Source organism: Harmonia axyridis, chromosome 1 (assembly GCF_914767665.1).
Source record: "Harmonia axyridis chromosome 1, icHarAxyr1.1, whole genome shotgun sequence".
In the NCBI taxonomy this organism is placed as follows: domain Eukaryota; kingdom Metazoa; phylum Arthropoda; class Insecta; order Coleoptera; family Coccinellidae; genus Harmonia; species Harmonia axyridis.
Window position 1 is genome coordinate 15,354,729 of NC_059501.1, and position 23,169 is coordinate 15,377,897.

A 23,169-nucleotide genomic window follows, 5' to 3' on the forward strand; every position below is an offset into this window, starting at 1 on the left:
GAAAGGCCTGAGCATTTTTTACATCTATGGTACTGTCATATAAGATATACAGTTTACACGATTGAATTTATATTATTAGAAATATTACTTTATTGTGGGTCACCAAAAAATTTGAATCAAATACCTACAATATTTCAGAAAAGGATATCAATCAAAATTATGTTCTATTTCATACTGATCTAGTTAATCATTTTCATGTAGAAAGTCATGCATTCCTTTGATTGCTATTGAAATTCAAGAAACCTAAATTTGAATGAAAATCTCATCAATTTTTATAATTTTTTCATCAAGAATTTTCTTATCCTAGCATGATAAATGTTATTTGATATATTGTTACCAAAGGATTAGATTCATTTCATATTGCTGGTAAAAAATGAAATAAGAAAAAGAGGAATTGTACTTGAAAAGTGGATCCATGTCAAATATTGATTGGAATTGGCTTTCTTTTTTTTTTGCCTCTTTCTCTTCTCAACTTATATAATGGCATGTTTATATGAATTATATCTAAGAGCTTGAAGTAATGTGAATATATGATTTTGGATTAAGCAGTCGGTTCACTGTCTTTGGAATTATATGAGCGGAGAGGTTAAGTGTTCTCTTTTCCTTTCTAGAAGTTCCATGGAAGGTCTTTTGAATTTTTTATTAGTGGTTGAACATTTTTCATCTAATAACTGACCAATATTGAGTGTTTGTTGAAAATATTAGATTGGAGAATATTTCTATGAATTGAGCAAGTATTCTCTTCACGATATGCACCGGTTATGAAATATTGATTAAATAAGAGCATGCCAGAATTTTAGGTGTTAAAATTGAGGAATGCTCTTTACAGAACAGGAAAGGAAGGCTGGTATCAATTAATATACTTTTGAATGTTGTAAAAACGCCTTTTATATTTACAATGATCAACTCTATTTTGTGATATGCTTTGCTTTATTCATTATGCATTATTCAGCAGAATTTATGTGGCAACAATTTTTCACAAAAATATTGTAGTTGGTGCATATCAGATGTTCTTTTAATAAGCTTGTTTAATTTAAATCTACCATTGTTGTATGTAAGCTGTGTAACATCAGTGAAATTCCATAATATTTTGTAAGAAAAATATGTCCATTTAATAATGATAAGTTATTGTTTTTGATTTTATTAAATTATTTTATGTTTTAAATTTGTTGTTTGAATTCTGTTGACTCTCACTCAGTTCATATTTTCCCTAAGTAAAACCAGTAGTACCTATTGAAAATATGAGTATGAATTTCTTTATTTAAGGAAGTTTGTGCTAAGAATATTTTAATACTAAAATAATTTATTACGTTTTTATTTACATTTGAAATTATATTATTTCACTAATAATTAGTTCATCAATTCAATGTCTAGTGATGAGCACTTTCACAGAAAAATGTTCAATTCAATAATAATGTTGTCCTCTTTCAGACATTCAGAATTTCTTATAGATCTTAATGTTACAGAAAATTTGTCTCTAGCTTTTGGATTCGCACCTAAAAAAGGACTGTTTATATTTCTGCCATTGTGGGTCCTTTTTAATATTGAAAATTTGTGTTTTTTCACAAAACTACTGCTAGCTCTCAATTTAATTGTAAGGTAGTTCTTCTGGGGTTGATTTGGAAATAGTTGAATCTTAAGATCATGACCTGAAAACCATTAAAATAGTTATGGTTGAAAATTCTGTAATTGAAGAGGTTTCATTGTTTATAGCATTGTCCAAAATTTTCAAAAGTTTATTTCCTATTTTGTAATAAGAATTACATCATTGTCTGAACTTACCTAGAACTATAAAAGATTGGCTCGTCACATATATGTCTGTTTTTTTCATTAGTCTGTTGAAATTTTCGACTTTCCAAAAGTAATAATAAATATTATTATTATCTTCTTTTTGTGAAGTACAGTTGAGAAGTTCTAATCTATTTGCATCTGTGAAAGGCTCCTGTACTGAATTCGACTCAATCAAGCTTTCACTTTCATTTGGCTGTTGGTTTAGAATGAAAATTGGTTCTTCATTTCCTTCGTTTACATTATTCATACTGGTAGTTTTGTACAATGAGAAATGAGGCTTTATTTCTTCAATATCATCACTTTCTTGTCTTTCTTCCCAGGCTCTAGTTGAGTAGCTATTAATATCTGGATCATCTGGTTCAATATAATCAGTATCAATAATATTTAAGCCATGTATTCGTCTCAACATTCTTTGAATCATCTTAATTTCTCTGATCACCTTTGATTCAAGTTCCTTGAAACGTAGATCCATTTGTTCTGAAAATTATTGTGAAATTATAGGGATTCCATAAAGAACACAAGATTTTAATTCCTAAACTTTCAAAGGGTGAGGAAAAAACTTCAATTCCTAGATTAATCAAAACAGATATGTTACAATCTCGGATATATTAAAAATTTGTACCTAATGCATATTATTGCAAGATTGAACGAATGTTACCTTGAGCAGAATTACATTGAAACGTATATTACTAAATTTAATTTGCAGAACCATTGTTCAAAGAATATTATCTCAATACAGTGGGAGAAACTTAAACTGGGAATATTAAATTCTAACTATCTGCATTAAAGCAGATAAACAGCGAAATGAAGTGAGAATGCCAAAGAAGATATCAAGAAGTCGTCTCGAAACTCTAATGTAAAATGAACCATTTAAATTCATTAATTAAATAAACTTGTTCTATTTTCTTACTTGAAGTGCACACTCCTCTTAGTTGCCTAGTTACGGAAGCATTAGCAGAAGTTTGAACATCTTTGGTGGAAATATTGCAGATAGCATGCTGAGTTTCTTCTGCTATATCATGCCTTACATTGGCGTCGTTTTCTGAAAGAAAAAATTATTTAGCCCTTGGTCAAAGAGAAAAGGTAAAAGTTAATAATTTAATCAATAGGCAAGTTGTAATTACTAAAAATACTGTGGAAGTGACACGCATTTTTGTAGCTGGAACTGTAAAAAGTATATATTCTGCGCCCAGTCAACTGAAAAATGGTTACATTGAGATCTGATGGAGAGTTTTGGAGGTAGATACAGGCTGGTAAACATGCTGAGGCAGGGTTGTTCCATAACTTTAGAGAATCAATTAATAATATGTGAATTGGAAAAGAAAATGGATAAAATAATATGTCTTTTATTTTTGTTTTTACAAAAAATTGAAGATAATAATGAACTTAGTTTCCACAAAATTTTGTATACGGAGTGGTTCAAAAGTCTGGAAACGGTGAGAATATTTCGCTCACAGGTGGAAAATCGGAATTCAGAAAGTGGGGTCATCAGCAATTTCGCCCGAGTAATCAAATGGGCTCATCAGATTTTGGACCCAAAAGGGTCTTATACGAGATTTGAGGCCCAACTTTGAAATTTCAAATGCAAACCCATTTCTTTTATTGTAGATTCGGCTTCAGCGGGAAATTTTATATCCGAATTGGTTGAAACCAAAGTTTTTTCGTCCTTTTTTGGGCCCTATGCAGAGTATTTTGTTTAAAAATCTGTGGGCGATCGTTCAGAACAGGATGGAAAAATTCACGTTCTTATACTGAGGTCCTCAGTAATTTTTCTCGTTGAATCGATTGAGCCCATCAGATTTTGTGTGCAGAAAGGGCCTTTTATACGAGATAATAGGCCCAACTTTGAAATCTGCTATAGAAAAGATGGGTTTGTATTTGAAATTTTAAAGTTGGGCCTCTTATCTTCACAACTCCCTCTTGACATAAGATAGAAAGATGCGTGAATTTCCTAGAAAAAATCAAATTAAATAACAATAAAAGTCGTCACAATTTGAAATTGATTATTCCCAATTAAAATGTGTTTAGTCCGAATTTGAATTTGTTATTTCCCAATTTGATTTTGTTAATAGATCTCAATTTGAAGTTGAAAAGGTATGGACAACAAAAAAATTACTGTTTATTGATTACTTCAACAATTAAAGTGAGAAGCATATTCCATGACAGAAAGACTCGAAATGATTTCTTTATTTTGATGTCTGGTGTATAACAGTTATTGAGTATCATCAATGAATGAATAATAAATTCTATCTATTACACATCATGCTTGACAGGGAAACCTATATGGTTCAAAATTTAAATATATTTCGAAAATAAATGAATCAAATGAAAAAAATAGGTTGTAACACTAAGGGCTGAAACGATATGGATGTGAATTCGATCTCAAAAGTTGTCCCCTTCGAATAAAAAACAAGTCCGAGCATTTTTTCGAAATTAATTCATTCCGCTTGTTATTTCGTCTGTTTCGTTTTCAAAAGCCCACCCTGTATGTGGTCCTTTCAAATTTTGTTTTCGTGATAACTATCGATTTGATCGAGCCGAAAAGTTTTATTTAGATGAAAAAAAAATAATTTCAAGCTACATGCAGAATTCAATATTGACCAGAACCAGATAAAATTCAAGACGAATATCGTAAATGATATTAATGGCTTTAAATTTATGAGATTCTGAATATTTTATTCGAATTTCGTAATGACTAACCTCTGGTTCAAATCCAGCAACGCGATATTTATTCTGTAAGATCTGTCTTATATTCGAGTCGAGATACTCTCTGTTATATAAGATGAAATAATGAACCTAGGGTAATATTTTTTGGATTCTAACAAACATTTCATAATGTAAAAATTAATATTTCAGAAAGGGCTGAAATGTTTTGTCTCCAAAACTCCAATTCATATCAAATGAAATAAGGAATTAGACATAAATTAATTAATAATTTTGCATCAACCAGATTTTTTCTTTGATTCAAACGATTTCGAAAGTTCATAAAAAAGTATCAATCAATAATAATTCTTACTGTTCACTATCCATATGAGAACTGCACAAAATATCAATGTTGATTTTTGAACTCGAATGCTCATACTGCAATATTACTTGGAAGCACTGTCGGTTTTAAAGGACAAAAATATCTTCTTCTGTATCGTAAGTAAGTTCGCGTATTGTTTATCTTACCTTTCTGGAATTAGATTCTGTAAAACTGGAGAAGTGGATATGTATGTCGGATTGCTCAAGACTTTTATTAGTTTTATGTCGAGTTCGATATAGTTTTGGCATGGATGTTGTTTGCCCAGTAGTTTTAAGGAACGGAACCCTATAAAATTGCGGTAGGTTTGAGAAAGTTTCAGTCGGGATGTTATTAATTGTTTGAAAATAAGTTCATAATAAAGAAACATTTTCATTTCGAAATGAGAAAAGAGAAGGACTGAATTGTGAATTATTACCAATGACAACGTTCGAGTAAAATATTTTTTTTACCCCTCTTGGGATTTTGATATTCTAAGTTTTGGAGAAAGTAGAATCGAAAACTGAAAAAAATTGTTTTTCCACTGTCCAGAGCTCTTATCGTGAATCAGCAACTTTGTAATTAGATATTTTCAAAAAATTTAATAAAAATCTAACAATTTTGAAGGCTCAAAACTCAAGTTCGAAATATTGATTTTTCAAAAACTGGATGCTATACAATCAAGAAATTGGAATTATATTAAATATCTTCAATCTCTTTCATCGACAACTTACCTTTAATATTTGAGAAATTACGTTATATAATAGCAAATAATGAATGTAGACTAATCATGAAATAAACATTATTACTATTACTATAATAGCAAATAATTGATAATAAATTACATAGATACTTTAATAGAGTGGCATTAGTATATTTGGCATTGGCATATTTGAGTTCTTGTCTCCCGAATCGCCTATATCGATTCAAATTTTATTTTCCCGATAATTTTAAAACTATGGATTCGATCGAGATGAATTTGTGGCAATCGAACACAAAATTTACGAAAAAGCGTGAGAATGATGATTTTTTGGTAAAACTGCGTAACTGGTAAAGATGCTAGAAAAAGTTTTATGTCATTTCACTGCTGAGATGAATACCTTTTATATGCCATATAATCACCTGAATGTGAATGTTTTGCTGAATTTTAGCATATCATTTTGTCGTCTCCAATGGCGCAATAGTCCAATGAATCAACCAGTGTTTTTCTCGATTTTTTTCAGTGGATTTTACACATGTCAAAGTGAAAACTGATTTTTATCAAGGTTCAACATCCAAATGAAATGAAATTTGATGAGTAAAACAATTTTATTATAAGGAAATTTCTTGTGTTATAAGTTTTGAAGAATCAGTACAAGAAGTTAAAGAATACAATAATAATTTGTATAGAATGGCTCAGATGGAGGTACAAAGAATACTCAAACGGAATTGAATTTTTCTCTTCTAGCTGAAGTATTCAATTAGAGATTGATTAATTTTATACTTGTATATGTCTGTGATAATATCATTCCTAAATTTTCTATGTAACACATCTGGGCCGTTTGGAAATTAACATTTTGATTTATACCTTATTTACCTTGGAATGAAAAAATACCTTTCCTTATTATTAAATTGATTGCTATCACATTTATTGAAGAGATAGTTAAAAGGTATAATCATCCAAATTTCAGTATCAATTTTTTTTTATTATACATGGAATTAATGTATTGACTAATGATTTATCATCAAAGTAGAGCAGTACCAAAATGCATATAGTGGACAAAAATTTCACCTCATGAAAATGAATAAAATATAGTAAAATCTATACAAAAAGATGTAAAATGTCACATTATCAGTACTATTAATTTTCTATTTGAAATTATATTAATTCGGTTATTATACGAAATCGATGTTGCTGAAAAAATTATATTTATTAATAATAATTATGGATAACGACCTATTTTTAAATTATCACTCAAAATTTGTTGTACCTGAACACACATCATGACAACAAAATTCTCTAAAATAACCTAAAAATATTAAAAGTTATATGAAATTCAGAACCAACTTTTGTCAGTAGTATTGTTAACAAAAAAAATTATTTTCATCCCATCTTAACACATATTTGTTTGATATGTTCATATTTCTTAAGTTACATTCAACAAATGAGATAGTGTATGATTAGGTATCAGAAATGACAAAGCTTTTGAACTTTTTGATCATTGATTCTGTAGTAAATTACGTTATAATTTAGTACTGCTCAGAAATAAAATGTTACATTTCCTTGTACCTATAAGTGTTAGAAAAGAAGGTAAGAAACTAAGAATTATAAATTAAATTATAACCTACTTTCCTACTACCAAAAAACAAGATATAAAATATGAATATCAGTACAACAAAATATAAATAAAAAAATATTTATGATATATTACAACCTCTACCATTAGAACTATCTTCTTCCGGAGTATCATCAAATTGTTCTTCAACCGAATTCTGAACAATTATTTCATTGAGCTTTTTGTCATTAGCACTCATAGCAACATCCTTTTTCTCTTTTTTGGAACCATGGCTAAGATTATCCTGATTTGTACTATTATGGCGAGATCTATTTGAGGATGGAGGTGTTGATTTCTTCATTGTTGCAGCTGTCAGAGCTTGCTGGTATTCCACAATTTGTAACTGTTGGTGTTTTGTTGTGAGTATTTTCGTTAGGACGGAAATTTGGTTTTGTATGGCTAGCATGAAAGTGCGGTAGGCCAAACTGAAAATATGAAATGATGAATTTATTTAATTTGAATAATTAACTCAAAATTAACGCAAATTTTACTAATATTTTGACATCAAAATTCATTTTTTCAATGAATAATTATTATGCTAACATTGATTTGATTTCAAAATGTTTTACAATTGTATAAAAACTATAGAATCGACCAACCCGTTCAAATTCGATGTAAACATTAGTCAAAGTCATCTAAGAAAGATTAGCGATAGTATCCAATAAATCAACCATACAAAGTAAAATCTTTCATGAACAACCCAAGAAAGCACAGGGAAGGATTGAAGCAGTTTTTTTTTTTTGGCTATTTAGTAGTTGTCTAGAGCTAATGATAACTATGAAACTAGAGAATATTTTCAATTTGTCTTGGAAACACCAACAACACATAGTATTCACTATGTGTTCTGTTTTAAACTATGGGCGTCATATGATAAGGGAAGCCAAATCAGGTAATCTAAAATGATCGTATATGTTCATCCAATCAAAACATGAGTTGTTAGACCTCAGGTTAAAAGGTCTACACATCGTTTCTGTTAGAGTCGATTCCTCCCTCTCTATGCGCTATCAATTCATTATTAGATCAGTGGTTATAAACCATATATTTTCACAACAAAAAATTATTTTACTTACCACTCAGTATTTGTCCAATAGTGGAGCAACAATAAATGCTGCCTCAGTCTCGTTACTGATTCAATTGATTGATCTGATGACTTCGCTGCATTAACAGTTCGAACAACTGCCATTGCATCTCTGAGCAAAATAGATATCAACAAGGACCACTCTAAACAACTTGCTTCTAAGAAAAATTGTAACAAATATCTGTGAATAAAAAAATCAGGATGAAGGATACAGATGAAATATATAACAGGATGTAACAACGAAAACTGTATATGGAGGTTCAGAAGAAAAATAAATATAAAAATTTAAAATTTAGTTTACATTTCATCATTACCATTTACATCATAATAAATGGATTTTTGGTTTCTGAACATTTTTCATCTATTCATTACTCATGTTACAATTACCAGGCAATAGTCATCAGTTAGATTCACCTCGAGTACTGTAGTTGATGAATGTGTTTTCAAAAGGTACCTATTTAAAGGTGATACAATAAAGTATGTGGTATTAGCACTTAGAACCTCCTTCAGAGTAATAAACATAGATAGAGGGAGTATAACGTCGGCTAAGAGTGTAAATCTGCTAAGTCCATTTTGAACAATTTCACAGGAGACCAAAAAAATAAGAGAGTTTATTCATGAAAATACATTCAATAGAGTTCATTGAATGTATTTTCATGAATAAACTCTCTTATTATTATTATTATAACACTGTACTGTACGGTTTTTTTGGTCTCCTGTGAAATTGTTCAAAATGGACTTAGCAGATTTACACTCTTAGCCGACGATATGTCATTTTCAGAAAGCAAATTTTGTCCCCAATATTTTTTTTTTATTAATTTATTGCAAATTTACAATCTACTCAATATGGTAATAAGTAAATATTTTGTGTGGTCTTGATGAGACAGTTACCATCCGGTTACGGAAGACTGAGTTCTATCCACAAAGATCTTCTGGCCATGTCCTTTTGAGTCTTCTTGTATGAGTGAGATTGAAAAGTTCGCTGACTTGTCCCCAATATAAACTATCAAATTTGACATGAAGCGCGCGGAAAAGAAAACATATCAGTGTAGTATTCAACATAATTCGCGAGTTTCTCCACAAAGAACGCAAGTCTAATGTTCCATGGTGAATCAAAGTTTCATATTAACTCAAAATATATTGAAATAAATACCTAAATATATCAGGAATTCAGAAAACGAACTTCAAGCGCTCCAAACGACGTGAAACAACCAGAAGTTGCCAAACCCTGGATTTCAGCAGGTAGATACAGAAAATAATAAATATTCTACTTATTTTGAATTCGACAATTAGGATAAATATCGGATTCCAAATATTCGAATTTGCATATTTTATCGGGAATCACTCAAATAAATATATTTCATTCAATATAATATACATTTATAATGAGATAGAAAAATTGCGGATTTGAAAATATATCACAATCCGACAACATATTCTAACCATGTTGGGGACATGTAAAAATTGCGGATACTTCCTATATCTATGTTTATTACTCTATGGAACCTCGATATTAAGTTTCTATGGGCGAACATGTATTTACTTACCTTAACTGCACCTCGGATTTGTGGTTACCCCTACCACCTGATTTTGCCAAGTGTTCCAAAATTTGAGATGAGGGAATTTCCCAATTTTCCGTACTGAAAGAATCTGATAAATCTTTCTCGTCTCCCAAAGTAGAACTAGTAAGACTAGTTACAGATCCAGCAATATTAGAAGGAAATTCAGTAGTTTTTTGTCGCAAGTTCAATGTAGCACTGAATAGGTCATTTTTAGGCAATGATAGAGAGCATGGCGGGTCTTCTTGTTGATTCTCGATATTATTTTTGGCACAATCAGTCTCTTCTTCCTGAGCCTCATGGTCGCTGACTACATTATCCATCTCTTCCATTTCTGTACCTATTGTCTGACTTGAGATTTCATTAGTGTTCATTTGGCCCGCAAGCCCGGAATAGGGCTGTCCTTGGAAACTCATATAACCACTATCGCCCACTCTACTAGAAACATTCAAATAATGGTCTACGTCTAATTTTAACGCTTTTAAGTAGTCCGCTATATTGGAATTGACGCTGTCTGATGGCGATTGGGGTGCTGAAAAGACATATATATGGTCAAGGTCATCACACAAATCAAGAAATTTATGGAATATTCATAAGTCAGGTGAATTATTACATCATTATATACAGGGTGATTCACCGCGATGGTCTATTAGACGCTTATGGAAAACTAATAATAATTTTGTGAGGAAAATTTGTAGGTCGGGGTTGAGTGATGAATGATTTTTTGCCCTAAAATATTTCAGATCTCTACAACTTCCGGTTATACCGGAAACAAACTACTACTTTCTTATTTCAAATGGCACACCCAGTATATTATTGCATCATCAGATAGATTTTTTGAGGAAAATTTCAGCTATATACCATACCTAGGGTAAAAACTCAACGGTTCATGGGATTCTTATGAAAAAAAATGGTGACGACGAGGACTCACACTTTTTCGAATATTTCCGCAGAAAAAGTTTTTTTCGAAAAAACCTTTATCATTTTCGATTCTGATAATACGTTGTATTATGAACCTGGACGAAAAATGCACAGGATGTTCATCAGAAGATCATGAATTGGACAACTCAAATTCATCAAAACTCAATATTTTCAAATAGTGGGGGTTACTCCAGCAAACCCCTTTACTTAAAATGAATACTTTAACTCTTTGCGGTACAGGAATTCCAGTGAAAATAGAACCCTAGCGGTACACTAAAAGAATATCGCGTAAGCCGGCCGCGGCGGAATGATACAAATCATACGCATTTCTCGAATGAACAACCGTTTCCAGTCAAAACAAAATGAGTCATAATACTCTGTATAACCCAATAAACGGTCCGCAATAGTGGTGTACGATTTAAACCGGTGTCCCTTTTAGGTAGAAGACTGAATATATGGTGGTTTAAATTTTACCCCACCGTCCTGCACCGTACAAAAAAAGCGTGGTTCAAAATTTGAACCACTGTACTTGAAAGAGTTAAGAGTTATCGAGAAGGAACTTTAAATGAAAGAAACTAAAATGCGATGTTTCGATAATTAAATTCGACATTTCAAGAATTGTAATGAATTATTCGTAATTGAAAATTGTATTGGTTTATGGCTATCTCAACAATCCAAACGAAAAATTAGTTATAATTCATGCAATGTAAAATTTAGTTATCCAAACATTGGAATTTAGTTTCTTTCTGTGTTTTCCGGAAGTTACAGACTTCTCCACTCAGTTAGGAATTGTGTTTTTTCCTCATTTAAAGTTCTTCCTCGATTACTCTTGAAGTATTCATTTTAGGTATAGAGTTTGCTTAAGTTACCCTCAATATTTTTGGAGTAGAATCGACTGAAATAATAATAAATACAGGTTTTAATTTGAAAATCTTGAGTTTTGATGAATTTGAGTTGTCCAAGTTCATGATCTTCTTATAAACACCCTGTACATTTTTGTGGACTGGACTATTAACATTTATGAAGAAACAGTTGATGTTCATGTTACCTGATGTATTATCACTAGGAGCAATTGTGACATTTGGATAAGGCCATTCGAAATCATAATGTAATTTCTTGAAAGCTGCAACAAAATCATCAATCTTTGCAGCTCGATCACGTTCCTTGGCCAACCAGGTAACTAAATGAAAATCCAAATGAGCAGCAAAATATCCTAAATCTATGAGATGTTGACCAGAAAGTAACCGTCTTGCATGTTTCTGAAGTATAACATCAATAAAGAATTCCTCTGCTGTAGAGCTTCCAGGAACCCTGCAAAATAAACCTCTTACTTTCAGATAAACTTCAAATAAATCCTTGAACCGCTGTATCGCATAAAAACCCATCATTTCAGTTTTAGGGATAACAATTTTTCATCAAAATTTCTGTAGTTAACGATCTAATTACCTTATTTCATTTTTCACTTCAGTAGAAGTTGGAACAGATTTCTTTCGCATCCCTGGTAGAGTCTCCGATATAGAATTCATAGCAGACACACTATTACCGGACAATTTAGGAGATACTGTTGTACTAAAACTACGCACTCTAGGGCCTTGTACATTCCCCAAAACCAGAGATATATCCTCGGCATTAGCAGACACTGGAGGCGTCTGTGGTGGCAAACCTAATTTGGCAGGTAAAATGAATGAATTCCTTGGAGATTCTACATCATTCGGATCTAAAAAATTAATGTTAGAAAACGGATGGTGAAAAATTAATTAAAAACACAAACCAATTGCTCTCAAAAATCGAACCAAATCTTTGGCTATTTCCCAATTCGACTTATCTAGTGCCGTGTTCAAAAGCAATGTCGCGTATTGCCTACTTACTGAAGAGGTCTCTAGATTCTGAAAAATGCAAAAATGTTTTTGTTGATTTTTTTCAATATTGCCCAGATATCTGTCATCATAAAATAAGAGGGTAGAACGTCAAGCTAAGGAGCATTTGCGAACGTTAAATTCCTATTCATTTTATTTTTACACAAAATCCATTAGCAGATATTGCAGATTCGTATTCCTCGGCAAAAAATACAAAACTTTTGAACGAACTTTCATGAATTGTCATAGATGGCTCTGTACTCGAGTTTGAATTTTCCGTCTGAACTACCTTAACGTAACCGTTACATCATTCACATGAAAATTGAACGTTTTCTGCTGAACTGTTTGTTTTCAATACATTTACTGTACGCCATTGATATTTGAAAATGGCGAAATTATTTGTTTTCGGTTCAAAATACTTCCCTTTAATTAATAAGGATGTATCAATTTAACGAAGATTATTTGTAATTTAGAAGAAATCTCCGTCAAACCGTCTATATTTATGCACAGAACGTTATCCACTGTCTCAACGAATAGTTGGACAATTTACAACTGAAATTTTGTGTGATTTATTATTGGAATGGATACATGAAGGTCGTTCAAAATTCGATTAAAGAGCTATCTGTGGAAAATTTTTCGTATACATTTTTTTTATTTTTTTGCCGTAGAATCCGAATCTGCAATAAAAAAAACAGGGGTCCCCATTTTAAATTCCAAAGTTGACCTCCTTAACCCAACAAGGGAAAATTCTGGCATAAGTGAACGCCCAAAACCATTAATCTTTCATTCAAAGCATTTGTTCATTAGATGTTTCCTTTTCGAGATTTTTGACTGACTCAACTCAAAAAAATCACCCGGTATAGCGAAATTTCTAGACATTTTATCGATGAACTTTTTTGACAACGGTTTCACAAATACTTTTTTTATTTTCCCAATGATACAATTTTACATGAACATCCGTTTCACTATATTCAAACTGCTTCCCAAGTTTCAGTTCGATTGAATTAATATTTTTTCAACTAATCGAAAAACAGAATTTTATGTGAGTATAACTCCAGAACAATAAAATGGATTTTTTCCATTAAGAGGGGTGTATAACTTGTGGCATTCCCGTGACCTAAGCTACTCCTCTCTCCTCAGCCTTTTTGAGATACCACCACTTTTCAGGATGAGTGAAGCAATCTCAAACGTTCCTCTGATTTACCGTCCTTTTCTACCATATGCCAGAAGTCAAAGTACGTTTTACATCTTTATTTTTAATTTTAGAAGAACCGCATTTTCAGCCTTTGACGAGTCTTTTTATGATAAAATTTTATGGGAAAAAATCATAAAAAAATAAATGTTGGTATATTTATTCTTCGATAAAAAATTTTATTTATTCTTTTTTTTTCCATTCCAAAAAAAGTAATAAATAAGGATACTCCCCCAGTGATGAACTCTTTGAGATGAATAATACTGAAAACCTCATATAACTCGCTGGTCTCTAAAAACACGCGTAAAATAAAGCGTATTCATTTTTGAACTGATCGCTGTAACGATGCAGACCCCTCTTAACGAACGAGATATTCAGAGCCTGAACCTACCCTGAAACTTTTGATTCTGTAACATTTCGTTCGATAGCTATCGTGCACACAACGGACTGACGGCCGGACAGATTTTGAGCTAGGAGTTCTCTCAAAGAATTAAGTTCGACTCACTGATGTTGAATTCGAGATCCAAATCGATTCCATCCGCTGTGGACACGATAACTATGGATAAAATAATAGCAAGCTTTAGAAAACAAGCGCGCAAAAACACACTTATTAAACCATACAATTTTTGCAATAAAATAAAAAGTTTTCACCTGTAAAATAATGAGATACGAAGCGGCAGTATCCAATTCCCCCTTGGTCATGCACTCTTGAAACAGATCTTTAGGTTTCCCTGCAGCTGAGAATAAGTAAGGCCAGAGAGCAATTTCAGTTTTCCTTGCACACTGGACTACTGTTTGCAAATAGACTGGAAACTCCATAATAAATTCAATTACGCTAGGTAACTGGGCATCTGGTATCGGCTCCTTGCTGGTGGCTTCTTCTTCCAATACCTAAAAACCAATACACCTTGTAGATGGGGGATTGCAATAATATTATGATATACAGGGTGAGTCAATAGACACCATACTATATATTTCATTATTTCATTTTGCATTCACTTCAAAACTTGAGTTGTTATTTCAAAATTTGCAAATAATATATTAATCACATACCTCATGCAAAAGAAGTTCCAGAGAATGAGGAAAATATGGCAGACTCATACAACTTCTAGCTATTTCCCAAGCATGGTATCCTAAATTTCTCCTGATCAGCTGCCTAAGTATTTGATGAAGATAAACCTGACTCTGAGAAAGAATATTGTTGATTATATAAAATTTTGGGTTCAAGAACAGGTTTAACTCACAGTTCTTTCAAGGACACTGAAAGGTAAGGAGAATGGAGTAGCGGCATCAGACAAATAAAGAACTGTGTCATTTTCTACTCCTAAAATTATTGCATCTTCGAACAATATTGCTGTAAGAAAACTTCAATTATTTTGGAAGATGCTGGTATAAAATGATTCTGTTACCTAAAGGATATATTTTCAAGTGAAAGGGTAACATTATCCTTTTTGACATGAATGAATGGCCTTTATCTTTATCTCTGGGAAAAAGTGGCAACCATACCCTCATTCCATGTGACCCACAAAATAACCACAGTGCTTCTGTCAATTGGACCTATTCAAACAAAGTATGCAAAAAATTAATTTGCAAAATTAATAACGCTGGGTTTTGTCAAAGAAGTACCGGGAATTGATAAACTTGAAAATTCGAAGGGATTGTTGAAATTTTATTGATACTAAGTCGTCACAAATGCTCTCTATAATCACGCGAATTTTGGAGTCATCTGTCAGTAAATTTGTTCACAGTATCCTGTTTTATAAGTTCACCTCAAGTTAGTTTCGCTATTTTTATAATGGATAAAACTATCGAATATATCTTAAATTTTGCATTGCAAATGGAATTTCTTGTAATAAAGTAATGACAGTTTTAGATAAAAAGAGAGATCGTTTCGGAGACGAGCGCTCAAAAGACAGAAAATTCAAAAAGAAGGAAAAAAAACTCAATACATGATTAAACATCTGATCGTTTTGAAATTTTGAGTGTATATAAAGAATTTTGAACGGCCATATTTTAATACGACAATTGTTTCGCCAACACTGTGGCCACATCAGCTCTGTTTTTTAACTGTAGCTCGAAAAGTACGCGTTTGCGAATCCATGTTCATAGAACTTTTTTTTCCCTAAAATTATCCAAGGAATCCCTCATTTTCGTTTGTACCTCCAATTCAGAAACAGCCCGTGTTTAAGAGATATTTGTGATTTTTAAAAGATATCTTTCCTTACTCCATTTTTCGTCAATTTTTTCTAAGTTGACTACGTCTGATTATAATTTTGGAATATTTTGGTGCCAGCGAGAAGTCCGGATCTAACACCGTTTGAATAGATGAAGCAGCGAGAAGATTGAGAGTAAAATTCAGGCGAAAAGTAACAACGTGCTTGTATAAGAAATGGTGGAGGTCATTTTAAACATAATTGATTTTCGACTGAAACTTTGAGTTTAATTGAAATAAAAAAAATTTAATTCAATACTTACCTTTCTTCGCTACTTTTCCCTTCAAATCAAAATCTAAGTTCTAACTACAACTTTTTTAGGAAATGAATAAGGAATTTGGCAAGTTTTTAAAATAATTTTGTCATACATAAATTGAGGAATTCGAAAGTAGCAGGCAAATTTATGTAAAAAAATTACTATTCTTTCCTTTATATACCAACTTTCAAATCATAATAATTCTTATTCAATATCCAATACAGCATATTTTTGCCTAATGAAAATACATAATCCAAAATTTAAATCAAACTTGCCCAATTTAGAAAGAATTGGCGAAAAATGAAGTAAGGTGAGAAATAAAAAAAAACACAAGAAATCAAATATCTCGGAAAATATTGTTTTTCGGTTATCAATAAATATCAATCGTCAGCAAATAAGTGATACTAACACCTTCAAGTTTCACGGAATTGGGAAATTGGGAAACACCCTGTATTTTGTACTTCATTGATCAATTCCCAGTGTTTTTTTGACATCGTAGTATACAGATTATCCAAAAAGTTATAATAAAGGGTTTTCCATTAAGAGGTTTCATTTTGAATAGCCCACTATCTGGGCAGCTGTCATATTTTGAAATTTGACAAGTAAAAACTACGCCATTACTAAAAATGGAACGATGTCCCTAGAATTTGGCAAATAAAGTCTCTATTATTATTGAAATTGTTAAAATTCACGACAATAATGATAAAAACTTTATAGTAACGGATCGCACAATTAAAGCACTTTTGGCTTGTCTTGAAACTAGTTGAAAAATTTGGAACCAGTCAGTTATGTGAAGATTCCAAACTATGTTCGTTGCTTAAAAACAACTGAGATTAATTCTGCTGCAGCTCGTACTCTTGGCGAAAACACCGTTTAATAGAGAATTAAAATTTTAATGCAACATTAAACTTTAAAGAAAGCTCCTTTAATGAATGTTAAGTCTCTTTTATTTGGAGTCACGTGAAAGATAAGCCCTATAACAGTGCTCCACAATTGATTCAAGACCAAGATAGAATTCGAGAAGTTATCAAGGACATACATCTGCAAATGTATGGATTGCTCATGGAACATTTCATAAAAAAAATATGAAGCTGCAACCATAGCCTTGGTGGACATTTGGTTGACAGTTAATATTGTTTTCCATCGTTAATGACATACCTTTCTCTTTACAATGAAACCTCTTATTGGAAAACCCTATATAAGAAAAATTCAATACAAACAAGAAAAAACTAACAGTACTATATTTTTTTATTACCTTATCTTGTTGCATTCTAGCAGGAACCCATACATTTTCTACACAACTGGCAAGAACAGTTGGCATGGAACAAGTATAACGGTTTTCACTGGAAATTTCCCGCTGTACCAATAAAAGTCTACCACTCACATTAACTACCATACTTTCCGCATACTGCTGTTGACCACGCCCAATTTCAGTTCTTAGGGATGTTAGGGTGATCGAAGCTATACAAGCCGAATGTGGAGCAAGAGATGAAATATCAATAAGTTGTACTCTTGATACCTCAACCTTCCCAGCTAAAAAAATTAATATGAATATTAAAAAAAAAGTGATAGTAAAGGACTCCATACTTTCACAAAGTAGCGCTTTAATACTTTATACTTGTGAAATGTATTTTATCAATCTCAAACTGTTATTTTAAGATCCATAATTACAAAACTATGGTGAGCTTTGATATAAAGGTTGCTCAATAACAAAGATGTACAAATCAATTTCAGACTTTTAGTTTAGTCATTGTAATTATTGAATCCACCAAAAAACTGTCTTCAAAATCAACACAAAATTTCAATATGAATTTGAAAAACAATGCAAATACCTGTATCATGCTGTTTCAACAGCCAAATGCAAACTTGATTATCTGTTCCAAAAGTGATCATGTTATCCTGTAGTATATTGATGAGAAGAACAGACGATGGCACATCTAGGATTTTTGAAAATTTGTTGTCCAGCTTTGTATCTCTTGGATAAAATCTGAGTTGATCCGAATTTTCAATTATACTATAGCAACCCATAACCATGTAATCTCTCCACCATAGTAATCCTCCAGTAACTATAAAATCTTTCTCTTGGGTTTCATTGCCAAAAAGTTTCCATTTTCTAGTTTGCAATGAATAGTGAGCAACGCCTGATCTTCCAGCTATAGCTATGTTGGAACCATTAGCATCAATAGCAGAGTACTGAAAATATAGATTTACACTGAGATATAGATACACACAATTCTCAAGTTGTCAGATTGTAATATATTTTCAAATGTACAATGAAACCATAGTATTGATTTTAGGCTATAGCATGAAGTCAGTGATCAGAGGAAAACATCATTGCCAGACTGCCAAAAAAAATCCTTTACTACTTACAGAATGAATTTCGAGATTCTATTCCAAACATTTCATTGTATACTTAATTAATTAATTTGAATTCTGAAAAGAACCGATTGTGAAAACTATGAATATAGCAGATGAGAACATGTAAATATTCGAGAGGCACTACATCAACTATTTCAGGGAAAAGTTTGATATATCTGTTTGAATAAATAAATGAGTTAAGTTTTTTTTTTTAATAATTGAATAAGCAATGAAAAGAAAATGCGTAGAAAATTACCTATCACCTGGTACAAATATCCAGGTATTCACCTATATTATATGGATCTATTTCTAATAAGAATTTAAAAGCTTGCTGCTTGAATTTTTTTAAAAATTGACTGATTTGATGAACAATAGAATAGTTATTTATAATACAAGTGCAGAAGGCATTGATATTCTTCCACGAGTTCAAAATTCAAAAACGAGCCACGAAGTGGCGAGTTTTGGATTGAACGAGTGGTAGAATGAGCCTTCTGTACGAGTATTATACATTATTTTCTCTAATTCATTGCATTTTTATTGAAATTAATGAAATATTTCCATAAATATCATTTAGTGATTTTTGCATTGAAAAATGTTGGTTGGCAGAACTGATTTCTTTAAGGCAAATTGTTGAATTGACAGATAAAGCCGTGGCGGAAAGTTCGGACAACATATAATAATGAAATATAACCATGAAAACTGTGCGTTTCTGATATATTCTCGCACGATTTTGTTCTACAAGATGTGGAAGAATGAACGGAATAACCACAGAATTAGAGAAAAGCATTATATGTATAGTTTCATGCACATGAATTCCACATCATTCTTACAAAGTGAAAGATTGACAGATAGATAAAGATATGGTTGGGTATGTCTCAAGGTATGTCTAGTACAACTCTGGCTTCTATACTGATCAAAATAATTACAATTATTCTGAAGGAACACAAGACATCTGTATATATACAATGCAGTCATTGTCTCTATTGTCCAATGTTTGTTCTCTACATCTTTTCTTTAGCTTTTTCCTGTTTCACATTCAATCAATATTAAGATGAATTTATGTTGGGACCAAAAGAATCAAACAGAGAAGAATAATATGAAAATAATCAAACTTCTAATTGAATTATTTGGAACTTACTCTTATTGGCCAATTGGTTCCAGAATAAGCCGATGGAACAGAAATAATCAACCATTGTCTGCCCTCTGCTAAAGATTCATATTCTCCGAAAAAACCTTCATCTTTATTAGTTTTTTCAGAGAAAATTTTCAACAATGTATCAACTGAATTGACATATAACTTGTCTTCACCTTGAAGATATAGATGACTCTGATGACTCTTAAAAAAAAAACAAATTAGTAATTTAGGCAAATAAATCAATGTGTGTTACAATTGAAACTATATTCAAAAATAAATTTCTTTAGAGAGAAGTTTATTGTTTATTATTGATCATTCGTAATATTTCTTAAATTAACAGATCCAGCCTATAAAAAAAACTTAGAACTGCAACAAATTTTTTCTTTCACAACAAATTTTCGATAATTGTTGCAACTGTGCAGGCTGCTCCGCTACTTTCAAAGGGGTTTGAGTAATTCACAATGCATTGAATAAATTTTTAAGCATTTCAGTGACCCATAATTCCAAAAATGATCAGTCCAATTTCAATCCATGTGAATCACTATGTAAACAAAATTATTATTATATATAATATATTACCATACAAGGATTTGCTGCAAGGGCACTTTTAACAAAATCCATTTGTAATAAACAAGTGTCAAAATTATCCTGGGAATCAGAACTAGTGCTATCCGTGGAATTATCTAATGGTTTTTTCTGGATAAACCATAATTGATAACCTTCTGCGGCAAATTCCTGTTGAAAAACTAGGAATTTGACATTTTTCTTCAAAAGATCACAATGTTTAATATTAGATATATTGAGATCTTACCATAGATAATATCTGTAATGGATTTGACTTCTGTACATCAACATTAAGTCCGTAATCCCAGCCAAGAGAACACATAAGGAGAGCACCAAACGTTGACCATATAACTATACCACCTTTAGACCAGGACGCCACAAGTGCACAACTGTCTGGCGTCCACAACATGTAATTTATTTCACCAGGGTAACCTGGGTAGTCTTTAGTGCTCAGTTGGCAGTTATGAGATATTTCTAAACCACCAGTGCTTTCATCTACATGGTATACTATACATTCAGAACTAAAATATGAGAACAAATAAATGACACAGAGAAAACATATATTCTCGTTATTACTCACTTTGCTCTTCCAAATGTAATCAGTCTATATTTATGATTAATTCTTGTACAAGTTGCATCTTCTATACCTTGAGCCCAAATTCCTTGCACTTGCTGAAAATAATTACACACATAAAGTAATGCTTTAAATGGAACATCTCCTCTGAAAGAGTTACAACTATTTTGTTTGAAATATTAAAACTTATCTTTTGGACCAAAGGGTCTTCTATTAATTCTGAGTTGAGGTTTTAGTTTAGGTTATATTATGGAAGACAAAATTGTACATTTTGTAAAAATTTGTATAATTTCACATAGATATAGTACTTCATTATATGTTTTTCTGTATCCAAATGATAAATAAAACAATACTAAGTCTTAATTTTCATTTATCTTCAACACTTACTGCAAAATATAACCAACAACTTTCAAAATGGGTTTGAAAACCTACACGTTTAATACCTAATAATCCATGTGAATTTTTTAATGCTATACTATAATATAAGATGATCATAGATCTCAAATCCTACAATACTTTCAGTATTTTGCCTCAAAAAATCCTCATGATGAGAATAAAATCTTCAAAAAATATAATGATTAAATTCAATCGAGTCTGCTATACTTACATTTGGATCAAATTTTAAAGAAGAAGCAGTTAAAAAAGCTGCTCTACCATCATTTAAAACAATTGAAAATCCTCCAACAAGTGGAGAGTAATCAATATCTATAATATAAGTATTTTCCTCAACAATAGGTATTGCTAAAAAAAAGTTTAATTTAGGAAGAATTATTATTAGATAAAATTATTATAATCCATTTACCTTTCGATACTTGTTGATTGATACAAAATGGAATTCTACGTAAATCTAAATTGTAGTCTCTAAATTGCGTTCCATCCCATCTATATCTCAGTACATGACCCTCAGATGTGGAAATCATGAATTCAGTCATAGATATGCAAACAATTCCAGTAATTTTTCCATCCCAAACAAAAACTTCATTGCACTAAGGAATTACGATAATATGAATAGAAATATTGTTAGTTTATACAGACAAACATCTCACCAACTCTAAAAACAGGGAAGGTATCACTTCTTTAATAAATAGCTCAGCACTATCCCTTCGCAAATTTACTTGAGGAGAATCGGTTTGCATATACAGTCCTTTTTGATCAGAAACAACTCCAATTTTGTAATATAAAAGATGTCCTTCTGAAGTCTAGAGCGAAAATGTTACTAGAAAACGTTCAATTTGCCTCAAACAAATGCTTACCACTACAACTATCATACTTGAGTCTGGTTTCCATTCTGCTAAAATATTTGTCCCATATTTTTCCAAAGATTTGGAAGTTCTTTGGTGAAACACAATCGGTACACATGGCTAAAATTTAGTCCATTAGGACACTGTTTAAATACTAATTTATTCCAATTTACCTTACAAAACCATATACCTAAACTATCTCTAGTTAATATCGAAAACAATACCCTATCTCTGTTGCAACTTATTTGTTGAAGATTCGATTGACTCACTTCAGGTATTCTCAAAACTTTTGGCCATCCTATGGGAAAATACATTTTTTTGTCATTGTATAAGGTATATTATTAAAAAATTAAATATAACCTATAATACTATTTTGAAAATTAGAATGACGTTTATTGAAGTTGAGTGACAGAAAATCCAGTAAGGTCAGGACTCAGGTCAGAGGTCTCTGGTATGAGGTGAGGTATATGTCCCTATTGTTGGGTAACTATTTTATGATGATTATTACATAAACGTTCAGATCAATAAAACACATTACAGTAATTTCAATATTGTTATTATTACTCTAAAATATTTGTTTAATATCGTGTGATTGAGATGTCCAAAAAATTTTAAAATATGTTTATTGAGTTCACTGATTTAGATAATCCTGGGGACTGGAACTCAGGAACTGGTTTACTGCTATTTCTCTTTTTTGTCTTGGTATTTTATTAAAAAAACATTTTTCCATGGAAACGATACAATAGAAAAATAGGTGTAAATTAACCTAGGGCTCATTTTCACAGTGATAACTATCGTATAGTTTACACTCGCTGCGATGGTTACTATCACTATCGTGTTGATAGTACTATCACCGTGAAAATGTACCTTTATGCATATCGATTCTAAGATGGTATTGGATTCCTCTTAGGGCATTGTCGCCTCAGGAAGCACCTCATGAGAATATGTCTAGCAGAAAACGTGCAGATTCTGAGGAGAGAAGTAATAAAATTCGGATCACCTATGTATTAAGCACCTCTAGCAACAGTCAAAATTCCTTACCTCTAATAGAAAAAGATATCAGAAGCGATTCAGAGTGAATGTGGTGCGAAATACAAAACATAATAAATTTTGAC

The 23,169-nt window shown here is 31.6% G+C and overlaps 2 protein-coding genes across 2 annotated transcripts; both read right to left on the bottom strand.

Moving 5' to 3' along the window:
* Positions 1-397: 397 nt before the first annotated feature.
* On the bottom strand, positions 398-4,941 carry LOC123678123. Its single transcript, XM_045614942.1, has 4 exons — positions 4,808-4,941; positions 2,702-2,833; positions 1,783-2,268; positions 398-1,649 (listed from the first exon to the last, which is right to left on the bottom strand). The coding sequence occupies exons 1-4, from the start codon at positions 4,869-4,871 to the stop codon at positions 1,387-1,389; spliced, it is 945 nt and encodes a 314-aa protein (XP_045470898.1). The 5' UTR covers positions 4,872-4,941; the 3' UTR covers positions 398-1,386.
* A 1,140-nt stretch (positions 4,942-6,081) lies between these two features.
* Positions 6,082-22,439, bottom strand: LOC123678126 (guanine nucleotide exchange factor subunit Rich). Its single transcript, XM_045614966.1, has 21 exons — positions 22,228-22,439; positions 22,067-22,174; positions 21,860-22,012; positions 21,616-21,799; positions 21,421-21,554; positions 20,820-20,911; positions 20,487-20,760; positions 20,255-20,410; positions 19,679-19,876; positions 18,015-18,375; positions 17,438-17,715; positions 15,123-15,270; positions 14,958-15,067; positions 14,767-14,898; positions 14,365-14,604; positions 12,437-12,551; positions 12,112-12,382; positions 11,714-11,976; positions 9,733-10,276; positions 8,178-8,366; positions 6,082-7,532 (listed from the first exon to the last, which is right to left on the bottom strand). Exons 1-21 carry the CDS (start codon positions 22,366-22,368, stop codon positions 7,190-7,192), a joined length of 4,434 nt encoding a protein of 1,477 aa, XP_045470922.1. The 5' UTR covers positions 22,369-22,439; the 3' UTR covers positions 6,082-7,189.
* Positions 22,440-23,169: the final 730 nt, after the last annotated feature.

Bases quoted from the DNA above. Each gene is read 5' to 3' on its own strand.
- LOC123678123 (XM_045614942.1), bottom strand. From the start codon at position 4,871: ATGAGCATTCGAGTTCAAAAATCAACATTGATATTTTGTGCAGTTCTC. The intron at 2,834-4,807 runs GTAAGAATTATT...TTTTTCTTTCAG, and splicing joins TCTCATATGGATAGTGAACA to AAAACGACGCCAATGTAAGG. The intron at 1,650-1,782 runs GTAAGTTCAGAC...AATGGTTTTCAG, and splicing joins CCAATCTTTTATAGTTCTAG to GTCATGATCTTAAGATTCAA.
- LOC123678126 (XM_045614966.1), bottom strand. From the start codon at position 22,368: ATGTATTTTCCCATAGGATGGCCAAAAGTTTTGAGAATACCTGAAGTG. The intron at 19,877-20,254 runs GTAATATATTAT...TTTTTTTTTAAG, and splicing joins TTGCAGCAAATCCTTGTATG to AGTCATCAGAGTCATCTATA. The intron at 17,716-18,014 runs GTATTTGCATTG...TAATTTTTTTAG, and splicing joins GTTGAAACAGCATGATACAG to CTGGGAAGGTTGAGGTATCA.